We start from the raw sequence: 24,136 nt of genomic DNA, 5'->3' as shown, positions 1-24,136 counted from the left end.
AACATATTAATTGAAGGAAGTGCCACAAATAACACACCATGAAAAATAAAAACTAACGCACAGTATATCGGGGCAGTTTTTCTTTGTAAACTGTTAGCCTATATTGATTCAAAGTGGACGGTATGTTGAATTGTTATGTTTGTAGTTTGTGCAGAAACGAGGAGCCAACCACAGGTCAACGTACTGCGTACGCGGGTCAGTTTGGGCAGATTGTTAAGTTATTAGGAACTATTTACGAATAGTAGCTCAAAGTAATGTGATATTCGAAACTTGTATAAGTTCTGAACTTTCTTTTCTTCGATATTCTTCAATGAGTGCTTTAGTTGATGTCACGTGAGGAACGTTCGCAATATGCGGAATAATCTTTTTTTTCCATCTTTTTTTAAAGTAATATTCTCGTTCAGTTTTAAATTGAATTTTGTCATCCAGTCAAGGCTACCTTAATTTCACTGGGAGGCGAACAACGAATAATACGCTTGAAGTTTTACTTTCCTGGGAAAGAGGTAATAAAATAATGACAGTGCTCTTGTTGAGAAAAGTCTTTTTACCAAGTTTTTCTGCATGTGTTCGAGCTAAGGTGGACGGAGAAGGTGGCGCCAAGTACCTTATGTTCCTGTTCATGTCAGTGCTGTGACCTTCGTATACAATAGTGTTTTGCAGGTCAGGGGCGCTATAACGTACAACTATTCCAAACTTTTCTATTCCAATTCTGCAATCAGCCCACCGCGATTGGTCAAAAACTTTTTTGAACCCCCCCCCCCCCCCACTTCACGTCACGAAAACCGCGATAGGGCCCCCTCTGATATGACGTGTACAGACTGATTATGCATAATTTGACTGAACAAAAGAAAATAGTTATTTCTGATTCGACGCCTTCTTGCCATTAGCCCTCCGCTATTGGTCAAAAATTTTCGGGCTGTACCCACTTCACCTGCCTCTCACGCGACGTCACAAAACCGCAAAAACTTTCCGCGTCAAAGTGACGCGTACGCGTTAAAGATGCCTTAATATGCCGAACAAAACTGAATTTTCTCCTCAATAGCCGCAGGCTGCCCCGTTCCGAAAGGAATAAAAGATGGCTGCCACCGAATGCTCCGGCCCTGGCTACTCGCCCTTGCCGGAGAACATGGGTTTATATGCTTGCAATAAAACTTTTTGCGTGGCCGTGTAACGTTTTCTAGAACTTTCGGCACGTTTACGACCTCGTTCTGCCAACTCTTCTTTGCTGAGGATCCGTTTTAGCGTCATTCTTGAGCTTCCGTTGCATGCCGCCGCGATTGTCGACGAGCCACCGCAAGCTAAGCAAGAGAAAGCGGACCAATCGAAGACGCTGGCACCACCCTCTTCATCCGGTTATCGACATTCCCTGCCCCTTCGAGCCCTCTCCACTTGAGCATGCTTCTCGCCTCTTGTGAGCCAATTAAGACAAGCCGCTCAGTGCAGGCAATGTTATTCGTTTTTCAAGCAAACAAAAGTGACCTCCTGTGAACGAGGGGAGCATTTAATTGGCCTTGTTCAGACAACCCTGCGGGTGACCGCCCGATGCTTGCGTTCGCGGTTACGCAAATTTGACGTCAGGGGATTGGAATAAAAACATATTGGAATATTTTTTGGTTATACGGCCCCAGCTCTCTTATTTTTGCACGAAAAATGACAACTTCATTTTGCAGAATTCATACTTGTTACGTTGGTCTCTGACTAAGCAGAAAGTTTAGGTATAAGTATGTACTTCGTTGCACTGCATTAACAAGTTATTCACGTCAGGACCATAGAGAAACTTAATGCCCTAAGGCAAGGCTCCGCCATAAAAAGGAGTATGCTGCTATCATTGGCATACATAATAAATTTTACTCTTTCGTCAATATTTAGCGGGTCATTAATGCAGATATTAAAGGAACGGGGGCTAAGAATGCTTACCTGGGCTCTGGGGCTCCGGTACGGGGGTGGGAAGAGGCGAGTAGTCGGGGAGAGGGGAGGGGGAGTGCCACTACAGGTCCCATCGCAGGGAGGCACTGCACCCCCCCCCCCTTCCTTCCAACCCTGAGGGCTGACCCGGTCCCCTTTCATATAGCAATTATGTCTTGGAAGTTTGTGTAAGTGAAATGAGCTTCAGCCACCCCTTCTGCCCCCACACTCAAAATACATTTCACAGGCCCCTCCCTGTCTGGGTTACACCTCTTGAGACAGGAAGATGACTTAAAACATTGTAGCGATACACGGTGTCTGCGATCTCGCAAACACGGCTTGAGCAAATACAGACGCTTTCAACGAATGGCTGCATAACAATAACTTCTCAACAAGAACGTCATAATTAAGTGAATCAAAAGATTCAGGGAAGTATACGAAAATTAAGCTTGTTGTAGCCTATTGTGTAGAACTTTTCTTTTATGTCGCGAAGTATACTTTCTTTTAGTGTTAGCAAGGCCGTTTCTGTCGATTTCCCTTTTCGGAAGCCAAATTGCGAGTCTGGTAAGATCCCTCTGCTTGAAAAGATGTCCCTTATGCGGGAGCAATGAATTTTTTTCATGTCCCTTGGAAAAGACGGGAAAGAAAATACATTGATCGATAGTGTTTCACAGTATTCCTGCTGCCACCTTTGTGTGTTGCACGAATTGTTGCCTTTTCATTTGATTAGAAAGAGTGCTTCGTTAGAGCGCCAAATTAAAGATATGGTTAAGAGCTGGAATATACTAAAATGTATTTTACCGGCTTTATATGTTGATATCAAAGCCTTACCTTTATCAAGGTTATCAACGTCCTAAAACTGTGTTTCGTCCGTCGGCTTATAAACAATAAATTGCCATTAATGCGGCGGTCTGAACACCGTGTCCGTTATTCGGTACCTTTAGGAACAGCACCGTCAACGAGGAAAAGAGAAAATAAAAACGTTTATAAAAAGTAAATCAGTAAATCAATAAATATATGAATAAATAAAATGCAACCACTGTGGTGCCTCCATCGAGGTGCCAGGGCGCGGGCTCCTTTCATCATCCCTGAGGAAGCCAAGTGCCTGCCCCCTGAAGGCCCGTCCGAAAGGCTCGTGAGCGCTGGCCAGTTATATTCACAGCGCGAGCCCAGTTCGTTTTTCTTCCTCTTTTCTCGAGTGATGGCGCCCACGCACCTATATATATATATATATATATATATATATATATATATATATATATATATATAATCATTCTTTAGTGGACTCGAATAATTCCCGCGTTTTTCTGAGTTTTTGAAAACAATGTTGTCCTTGGCGAGTTACCCCCACTTTTCTGTATCGTGTATGCGCGTTTCTAGCTTCTTTCGTAGGCCAGTCCCGAAGATAGCGCAGTAAAACAGATATGGCCCGTTCCAGTGCGTATGTACAATGTAAAATTGTGCCCCAGTTCTGAAGCTTGTGCAGTCAAAAAAATGTAAACGGTCCTCTGTTCCTCCTACTTGCCTCACGCGCGGGGTTGCGTGAGGGCCGTGTGCAGTGACTCCGCCCCATTCTCACCCTCAGCCCGCTCAGGAAGACATTGTCCTTCATCGACGTCAACTAGAGGTTGAATCGCCTTCCAATTTATTTTATTGTTTGGAAGTTTTACATATAAAGTGCTTGTAGCGTAAATCTAGACAAAGTTGTCGACAAATTTAGAGTAGACTTCGTGTACATTCATTGTCTTTAATACAATTAACCGATAAAATTCTCTTATTTCGGTTTTAAATAGGTATTATGCAGTTTCAGGCACGCGTGAAGATGTGAGTGGTTCGGATTGATAATTTTTACAATTGCTCTCAGTGTCATATATGGCAAAAGCAGAGGAGTGATAGCTGATGTGCGATACTGTCCCTGTATGAAAGATAGTGGTTTCAACGCTCGTAATCAGTAAGTTAAGGGGTTTATGGCAGCAGCAACTGTAACTCGAGTCGGCATGATGATTAAGTTAATGAAACCGCTGAACTAAGAATATCTCTCAAGTTAACAAGGAAATGTATACAGCACAGAAAATTTCTGTCGATATCGTCATTGCAAGTTAGTTTGAAGTTGTTCACAGAAATGTTATGCAGAATGTTTTCGAAAAAAGCTTAAACATTGCCGTATACCACCATGTGGGATCCAACATAGTACAGCAATAAACTTTGTATTGTGTCGGAGTGTCAGTACTTCATAATAGTTAAAAGTTTGCAGAGCTTTGGAACTAAAGGAAAATTGCGTCGTGCTTTAACACGCATATAGCGACACCACCTCCTCGCTCATTAGACCGATTAAGAAAGATATTATCGTATCCAGCGAGGCCGATCGTTCTTTCTTTTTTTGATCGACTGGGTCTAGGTTCTCATTACAATATGCAATTGGAAAGTGAACTCATATACGGAAACTAAAAAAGTGCATCTTCTTTGAAGTGGTGGCGGAACGCGCGTTGAAATGCAGGATACAACTATTAAACGCATTTCCCAGTTTGGTATGATGTCGGAAGGCGGAGTTGTGATCTTGCAGAAAGCTTGGGTATATCTGCTTTCACTATAGGTAGCGGTTACGGTATTTTTTCGAGGTCAGCCTCATCGGTAATCTGTATTGTTCTCGTCTCGTAGTTTATTTGCGAATATCTTGCCATTGAATGAGCACACAGATTTCCACTTGTATTCACGCTTGCGCTGGACCCTTTCTTGTGGTCATAACCAATGACAACACTGATAGAAGATAAGGATATCGGAGCAGGAAACAGGAAGGAGCCTTCAAACATAGAGGGACCTCTTGTGAAAGGACGTGACTACGTCCCCCCGTGAACATAGATGATATACAGAACACAAATGAGAGCAGGGTATAACATAAAGCTCATATGGTTGATAGGTACGCGCGCATTACAGATCGATTTCTTTTGCATTAACATGCTTTAAATCTTCTTACGACGAAACACCAAGCTTGCACGGTGTTGCTGCTGTATGATATAATAAGTTGCGAATACGTCAATGTTTGCTGGCATAACGAGAGAACGGAATGTTTCTTCCACTTACCAGAGTTTTTCAGTATCTGCAAATAAGAGAGACACAATTACGATTGACTTCCAATCAGCATTACTCTTAATGTAGCTACCTAATTCTTTAGGCGCAATTCGCAGTAAGCGATTGCAACCACAGTAACGGCAGTTGAGACTGAAATGCTTCGCGGCTCGTGGAGAACGAATTTGAACGCGCATTGGGAGAATGCCACGACAGGGCTGAAAGAGGAGCGAATCATCAACCTGAGTTTGTTGCAACGTACGTTTCCAAATGGGGACTTATCCTACCCTCTACGTTTCCTCGTGACCTCAGTGTGGGGAGCCCGCCACGCTTTACCAGACCTGATGGGCATGTCAGCTTAACCCCACCCTAGAAGTACTTACTAATCCCTCTTACGAGCAGTATGAAAGAGAGCTGACCAGCTCTCTCCCTTATAACCAGCTCCGGCTGGTAGACAGGGCGATGACAGCAGCAAGATCGACCGGGGTCCTGGACTGAGGACATCGCCCAGCATGTGAAATTCATGGGTTTTAATAAAACGTTATTCCTCCTCCTCCTTCTTCACGGTCTAACGAAAGCAAATCCCCTTGTCGCAACGTTGGCTCCATAGACAACCCTTGTTCGACTACTCATAAAGGTGTGACTACATCGACTGTGGCGTACAAAAGAGCAGCTGTGACCTTATCTCCTTAGAGGCTCCCCTTTCAGAAAGGAAACGTATCAGTATGGAACGTACGTTCGAGAGTGGTATAGAATATGTGCAAATGAAGTGGTATATTTAGTTCTATCGTCTCGTCTCGTTCCTGTTGAAATAATTTGCTAATCCTTTGCCTTCTTTCTATATGAGTAGTGCACCCGTTAAAGATAGTACATTTTGATATGTTGCCAATTTCTGGGTAAAATGTGAAGCAGGCGGTATAACCTTTCTAAATAAATGCATGGAAAGTGCCAGATAATAAAAGAGAGAGAGAGAGAGAGAGAGAGAGAGAGAGAGAGAGAGAGAGAGAAGATAGAGAGAGGAGGAGGAGGACGACGCAGTTAATGATGCTCAATCACGCATGCATAGTCAAGTGACAAGTATAAAGTATATATATAAGCAAGGGTCCGGTACATAGAAATTGGTACGAAAAGTTCTGACGGCGTTTATCAGCATTTTAATATGTTCTTTGTCGTTAAATTTTAAGGGCATCAAAGAAAATATTTCTTCATTGTCGTTTCTTTACTTCTAGAACTCATTTAACCTGTTCTGCTATTCTTATAGGCTGCGCATTTATTATGATGCAAATGTCTGAAAACTCTATCGGAGGAAAGTAAACCCCATCCCCGTTCTCCTCTGATTAGCAACCTTTCACTCGTCGTTTCTACTCATTCAGGAAGAGAATACGTCTAAATGCATGTTAAATGAAGACAGCTTACTAGAGGACGGGCTCACAAATATAGCGGAGAAAAGGACTCGAGCATAGCACGCACAACTCACATTGTCTTTCTCCACTATCGCCGTGTATCTATGTAAGAAATATTGAAAGCTACAGCTGAACTGCTCGAAGGTATTAAACAACTTTTCTTATTTTTATTTTTTTTTCACTCAAGTGGAAGTGGAGGCGTCTCTGCTCACTGCCAATGCTGGGGCGGCCCGTATGGGCCCGCATTATGTTCTTTGCAGTTTTAACACTAGAAGTACGTGTCTAGAAGAAGTACTAGAAGTAAGTGGCTCTGTGATATCCCTTTAGCGGGAGATTCAAGAAATGAAATCACTTGAAGTCACTTACGAAAACCACTAGAAGAGCTCCGAAGACTCTGAAAGCGGTATTCAGAAGCGGTGCCATGTCCGAAGTTCTGAGCACATCAGAGTCAGCGCTGGGACGCTTCTGCTTTCGTGCGCGTCTGAACACATGGACATAAATGGTGTCGCTAAGCTATACTTGATTTATTATCTCCACAATCCAGCATTGCGCATTGTTCTCTGATACGGCAGGTCCGATAAGGCGCGATACGGCAGCACAACAAACGATCTGGGAGCAGAGGCAACCTTGGATCACGGGCTCATAATGCAGCCAGAAAAAGTCGCCCAGAAGTTCCTGGTCGATGCTGCCGCTTACAAGAATGCTAGCACAGTATTGAGATTAAAAGGAGCTGCGCGAAATGACGCGCCTTGATGCGTATGCACTCGCGCCCTGTGCGAATGGGCTTTGGCTTCAAATCAGCGAAAAAAGCAAAGAAAACCGGAAGGGAACACGAGGAGGGCGCAGGACATGTCCTCATCGTGTTGTAGTTTTCTGCACTGATTTAAAGTATGCGTCCATTCCTATACTAGCCCCCCCCCCCCCCCCCCAACTTTCTACCTTATACTGTGCTTCAGCTGCATGAGTTCCACAGCTAGGTGTTCTGAAGGATCTCTGAACAGTTTTTGCACGCAACACGAAAAGGTAGAAATTTTTTATTGAGTATTAAAACATTATATCGTTCAGGCTACAGTGAAACGAACGGACATGTTACGAGTACGGATTTTGTAATACGGTTCAAGATAAAATGTTCATCTCTGTTTAGCAATCCTTATAATAAAAGTTAATCACTGGAATAGAAAATATGTAGCGCCGGTATCCAATTTGGTTCACTTGTTACAAGCACAGCGGAATGAATTCACTTGTACATTAATGACCATCCACCAAATTGAATTCTTATAGACTTCTTGTAGTAGATCGACTGACATATATTTTTTCCAGAATTAGAAAACGTTTCCATTCTTGATTTACTCATCAATTGCTAGCCGGTATTCGCTCATCAACTGCCTTTCATGTTCGGTGACCCCGTGGTACGATTCCCCGGTTAGCTCGTGAAAGCCCTCGTTAACGTAACCGCGAGGCTTTAAACCTAAGTCACAGATGCCATACGCAAAAATAACTTCCACAGATAGATACGCTGGCTCCAGAAAACATACATGTCAGGCATGGTTTAAGTGGGTGTTTCAGTTTCGAATATATTCTTTTAACTATCACGTGGAGAATACAGCGCGATTCGGCCTGTTCCGGTGGATCACCTCAAAAGGTAATATTTACAATGGCACGGCTTCAATTACGTAAAGGCAAACCGTCTTAAGGTGCATAATTAAAGAACTAATTTGAAACTTCATAATTAGCCATCTGAACATCGAGATTTCTCATGCAGTTAATTTCCACCTCTTCCAGGTCACCACCTTGGTCATCCGGAGATCTGGAAGCACAGCAGATGAATTAATCTCGCCAAATGGGAGTCTTTGAAGTGCCCCGAAATAGTAAACGGCCGTTCCTGCATTCGCCTACATTAGGGTGCCCCCATCTCCGGTCCTCGCTGCCGGGAATAGAACCAAGCTCTTCCGCAGAAGCGATATGCCGTGGCTGAGCCTACCGCGGCGGGCAATGATAAGAGTTTAAAAACGAATCTGCGACCAACGTATCGATAGACAAGCGGCCATATCGGAAACCGCACTTTCAGCTACCACGTGCGTTCGCTTCCGCTCTCTTGCCGTCGCTGGCGAGCCGTGCGGCGACGTTCGAACAAAGAGCGGTTGCAAAAGGGTTGCCCTTCGATTCTGTGTTTGCGTTGGAGCATTGACGTCTTTCTCTTTTGTCTATTCGGTATCTTCTTTCTTTCCCCTCTTCTTTTTTAAAGCATGAGTACGAATTAGTAGGATATTTAGTTCATGCTTACAGTAGTATTACTGTACATGTTTACAGTAGCATGTACAACCATAGAATGAAAGAAAAAAAAAACTTAGTGGCTTAATTTTGCGAGTGGTTATGGGAGAAAAAATGTACGGCACTGAAGCCAACGGAAGCACAAAGGAGTTGGATTGTTTTTACGTTTAGGTAAGAATGTGCAGGTCATATGTCATGTTTTTGTTGTTATTCTGGATAAAGAAAAATTAAGTCGCCGTGGGGGCTTAGAGGCTATATGGCATTCAGCAGTTGAACAATTGAGTTCGTTGTTGGCGAAATATCTGACGTTCATATTGTGTCTCTACCCACCTCGCTAGCAGAAGTGTCTAACCTGGACAGAGTGCGCGACACTCACAATGAGCCGGATTTTTTTTTTCTAAAGAGCGCTGGCCCCGTCAACCATTTGGCGACACCCCAGGCGCTACTAGATACTTTAAACCGAGCAAATGTAAAACCCTCAGTCTATAGTGGCCGCTGGCTACAAGGAGCCAGCCGCAGTTTCTCAGTGCGTTGAAGTTAAATTCTGGGGTTTCACGTGCCAAATCGACGATATGATTATGAGGCACGCCGTAGGGAGGGACTTCAGATTAATTTTGACCACTTGGGGTTCTTTTACGTGCACCCGATGCATGGCACACGAGCGTTTTTCTGCTGCTGAGCGCGAGGTCGCTGGTTCGACCGCCGGCCGCGGCTGCCGTATTTCTGTGGAGGCAGAAAGCAAACACGCTCGTGTACCGAGGCTTGCGTGGCACGGTAAAGAACACAACGTACGTAGCCAAAATCAACCAGGAGCCCAAACTACGGCATCTCTTGTAGACCCAGTGTTTATTCTGGACGCTAAACACCGTGCATCACAGGACAGCACAAAGAAACCACTGAACCATTTATACAATTGACAGAGAGGAAAAGAAGGAGAGAAAGAAGAAAGGCAGGGAGGTGTTGTTGTTGTCGTCGTCGTCGTCGTCGTTGTTGTTGTTGTTGTTGTTGTTGCAGCCTGTGACACGTATGGCTCCTACATACGATGGGGTAAACTTGAGAGTAGGAAAAAATCGAGAGGCAGACATAGACAAAGAGACAGGAAGGTGGCTGACTAACAACTGAACTTCTCCTAGCATAACCATGTACCAACTAGCCCAACAGGCCACTCTCATGATACGATGGGGGATTGGCCAAGAAATGGGTAGGTTATTCCAAATTAATATGGAGCATAAATTTTCTAATATCTATGGAATTAGCATTGAATTGCGTAGAAGTACATGTTAAAATAAAATCAGGAAATTCATATTGAATGAGTAATAATTAAGTTAAAAGTACAAAAAGATAGAATTTAGCAGGGCATTCCTTTGGATTCTGTAAGAAATATTTGGACAGAGAAGCAAGCATCCCTGTGGCTGTATCCCAAAGTGGACGCCCCGAACGAAATAATAGCAGGCTCTGTCAAGACCAGGCCAATTCTTCAAAAAGGTATTTCCAACAATCTTTTTCTTGTCGCAGTAAAGCGGTGACAAGATAGAAGAAAGTGATGTCTCCTTCTCACTACAAAATGAACAGAGAGGGGAGGGAACCAAACCCGACCTGTGTAAGTAGAAATTCAGGGAGGGAATGCGGCAACGTAATTTGGTGAGAGAGACCTCAAGCACCTTTGTGTTACAGGGTTCGTTACACCAGGGAAATTCCAGGTGCTTATAATCTGGAGAAGCAGTCAGAGCGGGTTTGATAAGGTTATTCTAATTGATCACATCCGAAATCTTGCCGCCGTAATCTTTGCTGTCACTGGTAGAACAGGAAGAACTGGGCCGGAAAGTGATGTCTTTGCCAGCGAATCGGCAGTTCCATTAAAAAACAAACCTTTATGACCAGGTACCTTAACCAAATGAACACATTACACATGGGCAGGAACTAGCAAGTGGAAAAGTTTTAGCATGGGTGAATCATTAGTAGCGGTAAGGCAAGAGCATACAGAAAGGGAGTCAGTAAGAATAGCAGCTGTTGTAATCATTTGGTCTAATTTATGTAAAGCTAGGATTACTACTAAAAACTCCGCCAGAAAAATAGGCACAAAATCAGGCAATCTTAAAGAAAAAGACCAGTCGAGTGCAGGACAAAATATTCCAATGCCAGTTTTTCCCTCGCACCGTGACGCATCTGTTGCAATGATAATGTTTGTTTCTAGAGTGCTTAGATGGTCTTGCAACATGACGTTTAAGATGCCGTGACGGAGTAGTTTCGCGTGGTTTGGGAAAATGTCATCGAACCTGATCTCCGGGTAATTTGAATGCTTATTATTAGGAAGCAGATCGCGAATTTGTACATTTAGTGGTTCAAGTAATGTTTGCACAAATAGAATCTGTGGTGTATGAAACCTGGGCCAATTAACGGGAAAAAATAATTCTGGATCATAGAGGAAAATAATTTGAAGGCGGTTTAATGGGGATTCATATAGCCTTAGGAAAGTCTGAACTGTCAGAAGGTGAAATCGGCATATTATGGGTGGGATTCTTGCCTCCAGGTATAATACGGCATTCGAAACGTATTTTGGGAGGCCTAAGCACAGACTCTCGTGCCAACAAAACTAGCGGCCGAAGCTTGTATGCTGGAACGCCTGAGAATAAAACGCATCCAAATTCTAACACCGGACGAACATACATCTTATATACCATCAAGAGGGATTTTCTTCGCATACCTGTTCTTCGATTGCTCAACTTGCGCAAGATGCCCATTATACAAGCTCCTTTTGTCGCAATATATTCAATATGCGGCCGCCAGTTAAGATTTCAGTTGTAAATAACTCCAAGGTACTTGAGTGACTCTACTTGTGGGATATCTTCGAGATGATGGTTAAGCGATATGTATACTGGGCCTTTAAAGGGAAAAACAAGAATAGCACACTTATTAGCATTCAAGTTTAAGTGTAAGCTATCCAGCCAGCCTTCCAGTCCCCTTAGATACGACTGCAAAATTTCGTAAAGAGAGTATGTCACCAGACATACCAAGAAAGGCAATGTCATCAGCATAAACGTAGGTACTGACACCTGGGTGAACGGGGATTCTGCTCAGTAAAATATTAAATAATACTGGTGAAAGTACCGATCCCTGAGGCACACCTCTTTGCTTGTGTTTACTAGAAGAATAGCCGCTTCGAAAACAATAGAATTCCCTATCTTTTAAAAATTCATGCACCCATGCTACAATATAGCATGGAAAGCAATGGCACTGTAACCGATTTGTTGAAATTGTATGTTCAATGCTGTCATAGGCTTTACATATGTCTAAAGTAACTAAAGCCGCATATTGTTTTTTTCTGTCTGGCGATGTTAATGCGATTTTCAAGGTCTACGCGCGCGTGCCATATTGAATAGCCAGATCTCAGTCCAATTTGACAAGGACTCAACAATAGATTTTCGTCAATAAACTCTTTTATGTGCCCGTGAAGCACTCTTTCAATAAGTTTCACTATGTTTGATGTCAACACAATTGGTCTGATGTTGTCGATAGTGTACTCTGCCCCTTGCTTTTTAAGTAACGGAATAATTTTGTCGATCTTCCATTCTTGTGGAATCCATGCATTACTAGCAGAGTAGTTTAGCAACTTCAGAAACTCACTTGGATATTCTTGAAAGAAAATCTTTAACATTGCATTTGTTATTACGTCCGGGCCAGGCGCTGTAGTTGGCAACCGTAACATGACCTGTGCTACTTCCGAATAGGATATCACTTTGTAGTCCGACAATGCAGGAGTAAAAACAGAAGGTTGAAGGAGCGTTGTGAACCGGCTCTCCAATCCTTTAGCCAATAGCTCTAAGGAATCCTGCATTTTCTGTGGGTTATAGACGATTGAGTCTACATTAATGCTCATTAAGAGTCTGTTTCTAAAACGAAGGTGACTAAATAAAGCACGTTTGTTTTTGGATTTAGATAGATAATCGAAATGTTTTTTTATCGTACTCATCTTTTGCGTGTTTAATAGTACGTTGGAAGGTTGCCGAAATAAGTAGATAATCTTTCCAATTTTGTGGGCTCTGGTTATGTAGAAGTTTCTTCCAAGCACCTTTCCTTCTTTGATAAACTCGTGCGCAGTCACTGTTCCACCAGGGACTAGATTAGGTACGCTTAGCTGTCTGAATTACGAATTCAGACTTTTGTCGGGACATCTGTAATGCTGAACAAATATTCAAGCCAATTTCTTCATCATTACTATTAGTTAATGACACAGTGGTGGAGCGCAAGGAGTCTTGAATTTTTTTGCAATTCACAAATATTCAGCCTTGTCGTTCAACTGATATTAAAGGGCGTGCAATTTCAAAGTACACCGGGAGATTATCACTGTTTGTACAGAAATCAATCGTAGTTCAAGATGTCAAGGCGACACTTGTGCTAGAAAACGTCAAATCTAACACTGATCGAGATTGCCCACGGACAAATGTAGGTCATCTGATATTAAGGCATGAAAGATTTTTATCTAGGGCCAATCCCATAGACGTGTCCCACATGCATCTGTTCTGTAACCCCATGACACGTGATGCGAGTTGCAGTCACCAGTAAGGATGACTTCATTTTTGCAGCTGGCAAACGCACTATCCAATTGGTATGTACTGTGTACGCCCGTAGGGAAATAAGCATTTATAATCGAAAATGAACGGTAGCCCGAGATGCTTACGTGCAATGCCAAAATTTCACATTCCGGAGACATTAACTTGAAAGCTATTTTCACGTTATGACAGAATTTAGATGACAACAATATCATTAAACCACAATGAAAGGCAATCTAATCGAAAAGATCGAAAATCTTTAAAATAAATTTTTTTATCAGGAGTAAGCAAGGTTTTTTGTAAGATTATGACGTCAGGATTCAGATGAGTTGTTAAGCAATTGAAGTCTGTTGAAGCAGAAAACAAGGAACGACAGTTCTACTGTAATACTTAAAAAAAGCTATGGTGATGATCTAATTGATCTAACTACTTCAGCGATTACCGTCGCAATGTACTCTCTTGGATGCCAGAATGAGAAATGGGATTACCCTATTTGTTTTTGGTATATGGACAAGACGCAGTTAGTGGAGACCCAGTTCGCTTTTGCGGCCTGGTATTCTGACCTGTTTTCATGTCAACCTGTGAGTCTGACTGACGCGAAGGACAAGGATCGGATCCAACAAATGTTGGGTCCGATCTGGTATTCGGCGCTAGGACTGAAATGGCTACCTGTTCTACAGCACAAGACATCAATTTGGTGATTTATGATGCAGCTGTTTGCAACAGCTGTGTCATCTGCGCAGTAAACACTTGGGAAATAAATACATTCGGTAACACTTGTGGCAATATGTTGCATAGCCTTTGTCATTGCTTTTTCTACTGCTGATTCAATGAGTTTAGACAAGTCCTCTCCATGTAAAGTTGATTGCCTCGCAGTGACACCAGCGTATCCAAAGGCTCTTTCCTTGACGACTGTAATAGCTTCTCGCCGCGAACATCGTAGCCTGTCCATTGTCTCGAGTACCTGTATTTCATTAGCTTTTGCCGAGCAGTTTCCATAGTCAGCCGCACGGTTTCCTCCACATAGGCAGCACGTTTCGGCTTCAGCTGCGCACTCAATGATCTTCACCACAGACGCGACTGCGTGCATTTGATTTGCCGCCTCCTGCACTGTGGCCAAAACGCCAACAGTTCCGACACAGAAGGGAACGGGAAGCGAGAGGTTCCACTCCAGAAATAAGCGGCCACACTTTTAGTTCAGATGGGCAGGACGTGCCAGCAAACGTAGCATTAACCGATTCAGTGGCAACTTTTTCCCCGTTTACGAGTCGGTTACATCGGTATACAGCTATGACACCAGCATCAGACAGTTTCTCCAGAGTCTCAGTTGGGCTCAATCGAGAGTCTACGCCCCGGACAATGCCTTTAGTGCATGCTAGATGAGAAGGAATAAACGCACTCACCGGGACAGATGCGAAAGTCTTGCACTTTAGGAGGTCTGCAACACAGGTCGAATCTGATAACCTATACAAACTATCCCACCTCTTCCAAGTTGTCGGACATCGCTTATCATCTGGAAATGACGCGTCATGGCTTGGAGCTCGGCCTGAACAGCCTGTGTGTTGTTTAGCCGGATGAATCCACCGCTCGAAGGCACCAGCACGACAGGGATACTGCTAACATCGCTGCAGAAGAAGGATTGCAAAGGCAAATCATCAGGAGAAAGGGAGGCTGACCAAGAGCTGAGCCCTTGCCCAAGAGCGTTTTTAGACATCAGCGCTGCTTCAATCACTAGATAAGTCCTACAAAAATAAGTAAGATAACTAGGCCAAATCCACCCAAAACTCAGCCAAACCACCAAGCAAGTTCCAGCTTGGGCACATCGGGGCGGAGAACGAGGTGCTCCGAACGAGTGCCGAGAATCGTCTCCTTGCTTGCCAGGGCAAACTCGTCTTCTCGGTGTCGCCGTCCGGTGCGTTTCTTCCTGTGACGCGGGTCAGGGCAGGTCTGCAACCTCGACTTCTACAGTCTCTCCGGTGAAAAGAAGGAGAAACGCATGCTGGAAGGGGCAGATAACTGTTCAGGCAGAAGGGGATAAAAGCATAAAAATTGAAGATGTGCAGAAAGGAAGGAAACAAAGAACAGGATGACATGTCACTGTGACTAACGTAAAATAATCACAAAGAAATAGAGTACGGTAGCAGGAACCAATAAAAAAATCGCCGCATATATATATGAAGAAAACGCTACAGACGAGAAGCCAGGCCAAATTCTCCATCTCGTCTCCAAATAAAGAGCGCGTCCACAACTGTGTGAACATTTTAACCATTGAGTCCTTAAGTGAACAGGTTTCAAGTGAACAAATCATTCTGCAATTACTCAAATAAGGTAACCTCTTTGGTGGCCCCTGCAGCTGGAATTTCACTGCTTGCGTTGTTATCCATTCCATGCAACATCAAAGTAACCATTAATTGCATGTGAACAATTTGGCGCTCCTCATATACTTTTACTCTTATATATCGGTCTCAACCTATACTCCCTGTCGAGCTTGATTAAATTTCCTTTGCTTTTAGTATATCGTACACAGTGGCCACAGAGTGCGCTGTTTCTAGTGTCTTGCCATATGATAACTATGAGTATCATTACTGTTGTGTAAACCCGATTCCACCTACATGTACTGGTGCTGGAATCCGCCAGAAAGTCCAACTTCCGTAATTTCTTGCGCGTATACGATTCCAAAAAATGTAGGATTAAAAAAAATTGCTGGTGGAATAGGTTCTTTCCAATCTCTCCCTAGTTGCAGTTGGTAGATCTATAGTAGTGGGGCCGCCTTATCAGATGACTCGGCACTCGATCCTGCATATATGTTGCTCCGTAATGAAGCCTCTCTTTAACTCGCAGAAGGCCACAATTAACGCGCACGTACACCCTATCGCAAAAACAAAGGTCATCTTGTCGCTGGAGGCAACCGTGGCCTGGCCTTTATCTTTTCGCGGAATGGTGCGCTGAACAAAACGGGAATTCCCGCAACGAACGCCGCACGTGCAGCCGCCGTCACACTTAACTCGACCACGCATACTGCAATTCTATAGCGCAATTTATACTGGGGCGTGCTATAGAAAACTGCCAAGCATGCCATTCCCAAACGTTTTGGGAATGGCATGCATGCATCTATACTCGAAGAGAACCATGCGCGCACGCATCAGTGCATGCAGTGATGGGTAATAAAATAATAAAATGAAGCAAACACTGCATGATGTACGTCACAGCGCTTCCTCGGCCTCGCTCCCATATAACTAACCTGCAGCATGTAGCGCCCATACAGCCGTCATGTGCGTATTGTTTTTGTAGCTCTGGAGAACCGCAGCTTTTTTTGCTTGTTTCTGTTGTATGTGCCTTTGACGAATGCCCCCACGGTACTCTACCTATGCGCTCCTTTTTCGCAAGTAGTTTAGCAATATAACAAAAAAGTGGCTGATATCGTTTCGCTCTCGATAGAGAACACCACCGATTAGGATACTGTATACAGGCATTTCTTTCTGTTAGCTTATTAACCCGAAAGTTAACGGGGAGAGCGTCGCTCCGTAACTTTTACACCTTTGTTAGAATGGAGGACCCTCTGCAAACGTGTGTCTGACGATAATTTTTTTAAAGTGAACTGAGAAAAAATGAAAGCACATGCGCACACTTGCGTTTGTTATGCAACTGATTCCACTGAGCCATACTTCACGTGGTCTTTAATGTGTTTAGTTGCGTCCTAACAATATGTTACGCTATGACAAGTCGCTTGCGCAGCTTTGAAGTGTGGCAAGATCTATTATATGTCATCACAAATGGAAAGATCCTCGTTGCAACGAACTTGCAAGGTGCAGTTTCAATGGGGCGAAAATCAGTGCCCAAGACGCTTCATGCGAATTGTTTCTTAGGGGCGTGCTCAGACGTTGCAAGGTTTGTCGTAGCTCTAACCTCCAAAAATAAGAGAACGTCAAATTATGCTCATATCACGGTAGAAGTGTGGGAAAAATGCACGGAGCTGTCGTCTCCCAGGACAGGCGCTCTTGGCACACAGCGATTTCTTGCCTATACTCAGAATGAAGCCGAGCAGCCATGGCAAGCCGCGACGACGCACAAAGCAAGAGCATGCACCAGCACGCACAAGCCGCAACCAGCAATGGCGCCGACCGTTGACGCCGTGTCTGCACTGCCACCGCGCTTCTCGGGAATCGTCTTCTCGGTGCTGTAGCTGTCGATTGGAAGGATCCTGGCTGGGTACAAGGACGGCCTCATGACGACCACGATGGGCGCTTCTTGCTGTGCGTGCTCGAGCACGTTCACGGTCACGGCGGTCGGCAGGTAGCCTTTGGCGCTGACGACGAGCGTGTAGGTGCCGGGTTGCAAGAGTCTCCAGAACTCCCCTTGGTCGGTGGACCTGTCACCAAAGGCGATCAAGAAACGAACGACGCTGGCTTGAAAGTAGCGCTACCCACAATGTCCGGCAGCAACCGTCGAATGAGCCACCGAAGAAATATTCGAAAGAAAATCACTAATACACGCTGCACAGTGTACACTGCAGAAAAATCATCTGCATGACTTCCAAGCTACTACTCTGCACTTTACCGACACTGTACGATGACTGAGTAACTTGCAGCATTCGTCGCTTACTCGCCTCTTGGTACTCGCAACACGCGGCAACAATACTTTATGTACATCATTTCTTGCGCAGGGCCATCATGTTCGTAAAGTTTCCATACGCTGTGCTACCGTGAAAGCACAAGAATGCTTGAAAAAATGAAAACAGCAGACACTAAAGGTTGAACAAAAATATACAACCTTGTAAACTATCTTGTCGATTCCACACAACCACAGAGCAGACCAGACGCAACTTCTGTGCACACAGGTTGCAAGCTCAAGTGCGATCCCTTGCCATTCGCACTGGTTCTCGCAGTATGAAGAACACCGTTCAGCATATTCAACTTCACAAACTTTATAAGCTTACAAATGCTAGAAGATTACACGTCCTGGGGAGGTATTCTCGGACAATCACTTTTGTAGATATCGCTTTCAGTGCGCGCCGACTGAGCGAAACCGGTTGAGCTGATTGGCTGGTTGAGCAAAACCGCTCAACTCATTCAACGCGCTCTGTACTACGTCACACTAAAGGGATAGTATCACCGAAAGTGATCGTCCGGGAATACCGTCCCTGGCTGCGAAAAACGACAGTCAACTTGGTGCAATGTGCACTAAGTATGGTGTGTAGGATTCCTTTGTCTTGTGGCAAATATTACGCTGAACAAACGGGGCACTATCTGAATCATAGATTACCACGAGCCATTACAATAATACTAAATATAAAATATCAACCAGGGTTTTCTTGCTTTACTGCTAGACTTGTGGTTGTGAAGGTCGACAAATGTGCTATAGATACGCAGATACGACAAATGAGATATAGGTCGCAGTCACAAACAGCTGACACGTGATTTTATCAAAGCAGACAGCAAGATTTGGCGATACGAGTGCGAGTTGGCCATCTTTATCAAGCAATGAAGTGGTGATTCTTAATCTGTCGGCACATGTCGAACATGAGCTGCGATTTATCTTTATTTTTTTTTGTTGCTTTTCACTGAGTATAAAAGTAGGCAGCATCTACCATCCGCCCCGGCAGCGTGTTTCTATTTACGCCCAAGCCCAGCGCTCGATCGCTGCGCCGCCATGCGCTGCTCGCGTGTACCACGTTTCTAGGTACTTCTTCCCCAAAGCTTCACGGCGAGCGCCCTAGATCCTTGTAGGTACTTGGTGGGCCTAGGGAGATGTTGTGCCTAGGCGCACAATCTGCTCACCCAGCTGTCGCTAAGAGAAAATAATAGGTGTTTCAAAACAAGCTGCTTCGAAATAAGAGTTGCGTGCGGACGCTGACGCAACACTGGACGAAATTTTTCAGTTTGGATAAGGGGATAAAGGGATGTGATAAGAAGTTGGTTGTGGTGTGCGAGGCGCTTCGATCTACAAAAGCTGGGATAATCGTGGGGCATGGAGGGTTTCTCGCACCACGAGTCACATCATCGCTGCGCTCAAGCTTCCTTATTGACATCACTATCTCTCTTCCAGCAGAAACAATAGCAGTGCGCTGGCGCCATACACGACGCATATTAAACGACCAGGAACAACAACAACAAAAAAAAAATCTCGCAGAAACTCCTCTGGAAGTTAGACTATGCGTAAGCATTGTGCCACTAGCTGACCTCCGCGCAGCCCGGTGTCATTACCAATGTTATGTAACTTGATTAGGCCATTACTAACGACAGCTCAGTGGCGACACGAACTAGTGCCGACGGCGGCGCAAGGAGCATTGATGACGCAAGCAATTAAAGTACTGCAGGTGGAGGCCCGAGGTGCGCTGATGACCGTTCCGATCATTTTATAAGCCGTTATCGCTCTTCAGCGGATTATTCATCCACGTGACACCATTGGATTGGTGACACCAGGGTGGTTTGGGCGGATTGCCGGATGGGCGGGAGCAACGTGAGCGGCCGGCGCGATGCAGCCGCCTTGGTGACGTAGAGCTCAACCAGACAAACACAGAGCTAAAATTGCAGTAAGCTACTATATTCTGCTACGGTGCCGGTGCAAATTTTTGGCAGTGGCATAATTGTCCACACGATTACGCTGCTGTGCAAAATTTACACCAGCAGATAAGCAGAATATAGCAATTGGCTCCGTGTTTGTGTGGTTGAGCTTTGCGCCAACAGCTGGCGCCACCAATCTGGCCTGCTGACGTTTACGCCCCCGTTCACCTGGCAAACCGCCCGAGCTTGACGGAATACTGGACGCCCTAAAAGTCTTTATTATTGAGCCATGAACGTACTCAGGCGGCGGCTTATGCCAATGCCGCGTGGGACGCAGCTTGAAAGCGATCTACGATATCCACAAAACAGTGCCAACAGCTCATAGCTTCGCGCGCTGTGTTCTTGCCGCTTACATAGTCTTGAAGAGACGCGGGTCCGCTTAACTTCAAAGCGATCTGCGAAAGTTGCAGAATGAGGCGTTAACTGAGAGCAACGCCAGCCCTGTGTTTTCGCCGCTTCATTTCCGTTGAAGCGGAAGGCAGCGCAAAGGCAAATTCGTTCGCTACTGCGGGCGCTATATCGAAAGCGGTCGTCTTATTACGGGACGGACGAAGGGACGGTTTTCTCTTTGGGTAAGCATACAATTGCTTAAGCATTCAGAATTAAAATTTACCTACGCCGCCTAAACTCTGCGAATGCGGGCTGGCCCGAACACACTGCGCGCCCTGGCACAGCCAGGGACGCAAAACCCAATACATCTAGGGCGCGTACCATGGCGCTTCGGCGAAAAAGTACCTAGAGATGTAGTACGTGCGGGCGGCGCATGGCGGCGCAGCGATCGAGCGCTGGGCTTGGGCGTAAATAGAAACACGCATCCCCGGCAGCCGGGAGAATTTCTGAAAGGAATTTCTCCCGGCACTCACCTCCTATTGGCGCTCGGGAGTCACGTGGAAAACTGCCGGGAAAAACTGCCTGCAGGTGTGCCCTAACCTATCCGAACCTGAAAACCATGACTGCATAGGTCGACTCAATCACCTTAAAGAAACCCTATCAAACAGGAACTACCCGAACACTGCCCTTCTGAAAGCCGACACCGATGCAACCAAACTTGATCGAGCCGAGGTCCTCAAACCCCGCTTTAAGATCGCAAAAACAACAGCGCCTCTTGCTATTAAATTATCAAACGCACTCCCAAACGTGAACTACATCCTCAGTAAATACTACCCAATTATCACCAGTAACCAAAAATAAAATCTTTACCGACCCGCCCAGGGTAGCTTACAGACGCAACACTAATTTCAAGGACATTCTCGTGCATACCAAACTAAGGACAAAGACGAAGCCAACATCCGGTCCCTGTGGCCGTCCCAGGTGCTCTACGTGCAAACATACTCAATCTCTTACTACAGTAAAAACTACAGCGTCGGATTACCTTCACAATGTAAACTTCCAGTTTCACATGCACGTCAAGCAACGTAGCCTACTGTCTAGAATGTGCCGCTTGCAACAAACAATACATAGGTGAGACTGTACAACAACTTCATACAAGACTCAGCGGCCATCGCGCAGATACAAAACAGAATTTACCGAAAGCAGTATAGCCAGCCATTTCAATGAACATGACCACATATTGGATAAAGCAAGGCTCTGTATCTACAAACAAATTTCCGTTCGCCTCGCGAGAGGAGATATACAGAAGCATGCCCCATACACAAGTTTAAATGCTTACACCCGACGGGGTTCAATTTGGCACGTGACAACTTACCTAAAATTCTCATATCATTAATAAAGGTACAAAACACGTTATGCCACCAGCTAACCTCGATTCTCAACCTCACCTATTCCTGCATTTCCATTTCTTCCCTCCCTCTCCTCTAAGACTCAATTTATTATTTTCTTCCACGCTTTTACGCATATATCAACCATGCGAGCCCGTTTCCCATGTACACCTGCCGCCATCTCCAGTTTTTTCTGATGTCACCCTCCTATTTGTTGGTCGGATTTTTTTCGATTTTTTTTCTTTTGTTTTAAAGACTCACACCAACACATTCCAAAGTCCCAGACACCGTGATTCCTTTCTCGGCGCCCCGATCACACAGGGTCGCGCCACTTCTGTATACCATCGTGACGACGGCTACGCTGAACTACTGAGGCTGACGTTCTCTGAGAGACCAAGCTGCTGCCTTCCAACCACCCTATCCATTGCCCCAGACTCCGTGTAGCCAACACCTTCAAATGTACCGAACGCATTGCTACGCTATTCAAGTCAGTCTTTCAACTCATGTCTTTTTGTTACTCGCACACTGACCGGCTGACCGGCTTTTCTAAAACCACAAACGCATTCCACCTACGACACCTCTGAAGGCTCCCCTAACCTTCGCTCCCCCAACACCCTCCTATGTCCTTTTTTTTCTGCCGACTTCTCTCTCTCTCGCTCTTGTCCCCTCGTCTTAGAAACCACGCCTAGAGGCGTCAAACGACAGCACTAATTTTCTTTTCAGTCTCTACCTTTACAACCAGCCGCCCCCGACAACAATTGCACGTGACGTCACTCTACTAACCCGTTAAAACTACCCTGCCGAGGATGACGACGCCGCCTTTGACAAAAAAAGGCCCTCCTATCGGAACGTTTGCCAGCCTTTCTGAAGCGCCTTATCCCTGTTTATAACATTTATACCATTTAACCTAACCTAACCCAACCTAACCTAACCTTCCGACAGCCACTAGGAGATGAGTGCCAGGGGAAGTTCGGTTCAGAAATTCTCCTGGCTGCCAGGAGAATAGACGCTGCCATAAAAGCAGTTCGCAGGTGCCACGTGAAGAAAGAGTCTATCTAGCTCCCACCTCAACCCCTATTTCCTGTTTCTTTTCGTCTCCCCCCCCCTTTTTTTTTTGCTTTTCTATTACTCATTATAGTTGCGCCAATGCCAATACAACGTCGTGGATACCGACTCGCCCAAATCGCCATCCTTGTGCCATGCGAGTATTAAAGTTGCCTAGCCGGTGCACCTTGCACAGGTGCTATTTGGAACTTGTCAATTATACCAAGAAAATAAATCGTGCTGTGTGTGTGTTTTCTGGGATAGGGCGCGAAGGGTTACCTGAACCCCACGTTCCGTTCGCGGATCGTTAGCAAGGCTCCTGGTATGTGAGTGCCGTCAGGACCCTTGATGTAACCTCGGATGGCACGCTGAACTTGGCCCAGTAGATGAATGATTGCGTGCTTGTTCTCCATCCACAACCTTCGCAGCGTGCCCTCGCTGGGAACTCTGCAGCAAGACAATGCCAGGTCCACCGTAAGGGTACCTTCACGCACGTAAGCATAGTCCTGCATGAGGCCGGGCCTCCTCTTCCAGGCTGCCGCGTTGATGATACCTCCAGGAAAGCCCCCCAGGTGACCGCCGGGGCAGATCGGTGTGCCCCTTTTCATCTTCTGGTTGTGATCTGCATAGCTAATCGAGAGGTTGCGCATCACGTCCTCGTCGGGAGCTTCGCTGGGCGAATCCTTTGCGCTATTATGGAATCCATAGGCCACGGCGATGCCACCGTCGCCGCCGCGCACGTGCGCACCCAGCACAAAGCTGCTACGTTTGAGCCATTGCATCACGAGCTGCACCTGTTCGGGCATGCGGGCCTTGTCGGTGAACTTGTCCGACTTCTCATCGAAGTAGTCTGGGAAGCCTTCCAGCTCACGACCATGGTCATCAGCCGAGCAGTCATCCTTGGGGTTCTCGTTGACGGTGGCCGGCTCGAGCCAAAAGAGTATGTGGATCTCACTACTGTTGACGACGCGCGCTACAGCCTCGTTCCGGCCGTATTCGTGCAGAAGGTACGACGCCAACTTGATAAGCAGCTCGCTGCCAGCAGGGAAGTTGGCCAGCAGGTGTACGCGCGGCACTAAAAACTGCCGCCGCGGTGTCCGAGAGATGACGAGCACGTACACGGGACTGTTTGCCACTTTTCCCACAATCTCGAGCCGGGTGAGATTACTGAACGCCTCGTGCAGGCCCTGCACAACCTCGCGCCGAGCCTGCTTGCTGTGGTAGGTCAGGTCGTCTGTGTCGTCGGCGGCGACCAACGCGCACCAGCTGACCACGGCGGGCAGCGCCAGCAAGCTCAAGCGCAACATGGCAGCGACCGGCTGCGAACGTAGTAGTTGTTGACCTGAGTGTTTGTGGCGCATACCCACAGTGGGAAATTGATGATGATGATGCCTTGCCATGAATCGGGTGGTTAAATTTCTTGTTTTTTCTGCCCTTGATTGCACGCGAAGAAGTACGCGCCAAGCAAATATTTCATGTTTCTTAAAGCACAAATCGCATGGTGCTGTGCAGTGCTGCAGTGTGCTTGGTTGAGTAGTCAGCGAACGAGGAGTAAAAATTAAAATGCGGGCCGATCCAGAAGATAGTGTCAGAATTAAGTGCCGGTGAAACAGTAT

At 45.6% G+C, this 24,136-nt stretch overlaps 2 protein-coding genes across 3 annotated transcripts in view; both read right to left on the bottom strand.

Annotated features, from left to right (window-relative positions):
- Nucleotides 1-6,869, bottom strand: part of LOC142565394 (uncharacterized) — a 12,812-nt gene extending 5,943 nt beyond the window's left edge. Inside the window, exons 1-2 of one of the 2 annotated variants that reach the window (XM_075676257.1) lie at nt 6,741-6,869; nt 4,987-5,002 (exon numbers count right to left, since the gene is read on the bottom strand). In XM_075676257.1, coding sequence (XP_075532372.1) covers nt 4,987-5,002; nt 6,741-6,797 — 73 coding nt within the window. In that variant the 5' untranslated portion in view covers nt 6,798-6,869. The remainder of the gene's footprint in view (nt 1-4,986; nt 5,003-6,740) is intronic. The other variant, XM_075676258.1, reaches the window with a different exon arrangement.
- Nucleotides 6,870-17,221: 10,352 nt separating this feature from the next.
- Nucleotides 17,222-23,827, bottom strand: LOC142568602 (carboxypeptidase D-like). Its single transcript, XM_075678502.1, has 2 exons — nt 22,800-23,827; nt 17,222-17,564 (listed from the first exon to the last, which is right to left on the bottom strand). The coding sequence occupies exons 1-2, from the start codon at nt 23,825-23,827 to the stop codon at nt 17,222-17,224; spliced, it is 1,371 nt and encodes a 456-aa protein (XP_075534617.1).
- Nucleotides 23,828-24,136: the final 309 nt, after the last annotated feature.

Source organism: Dermacentor variabilis, chromosome 1 (genome assembly GCF_050947875.1).
Source record: "Dermacentor variabilis isolate Ectoservices chromosome 1, ASM5094787v1, whole genome shotgun sequence".
Classification (NCBI taxonomy): domain Eukaryota; kingdom Metazoa; phylum Arthropoda; class Arachnida; order Ixodida; family Ixodidae; genus Dermacentor; species Dermacentor variabilis.
The sequence above is the reverse complement of the archived record's forward strand: the minus strand, read 5'-3'. Positions and strand labels throughout refer to the sequence as shown.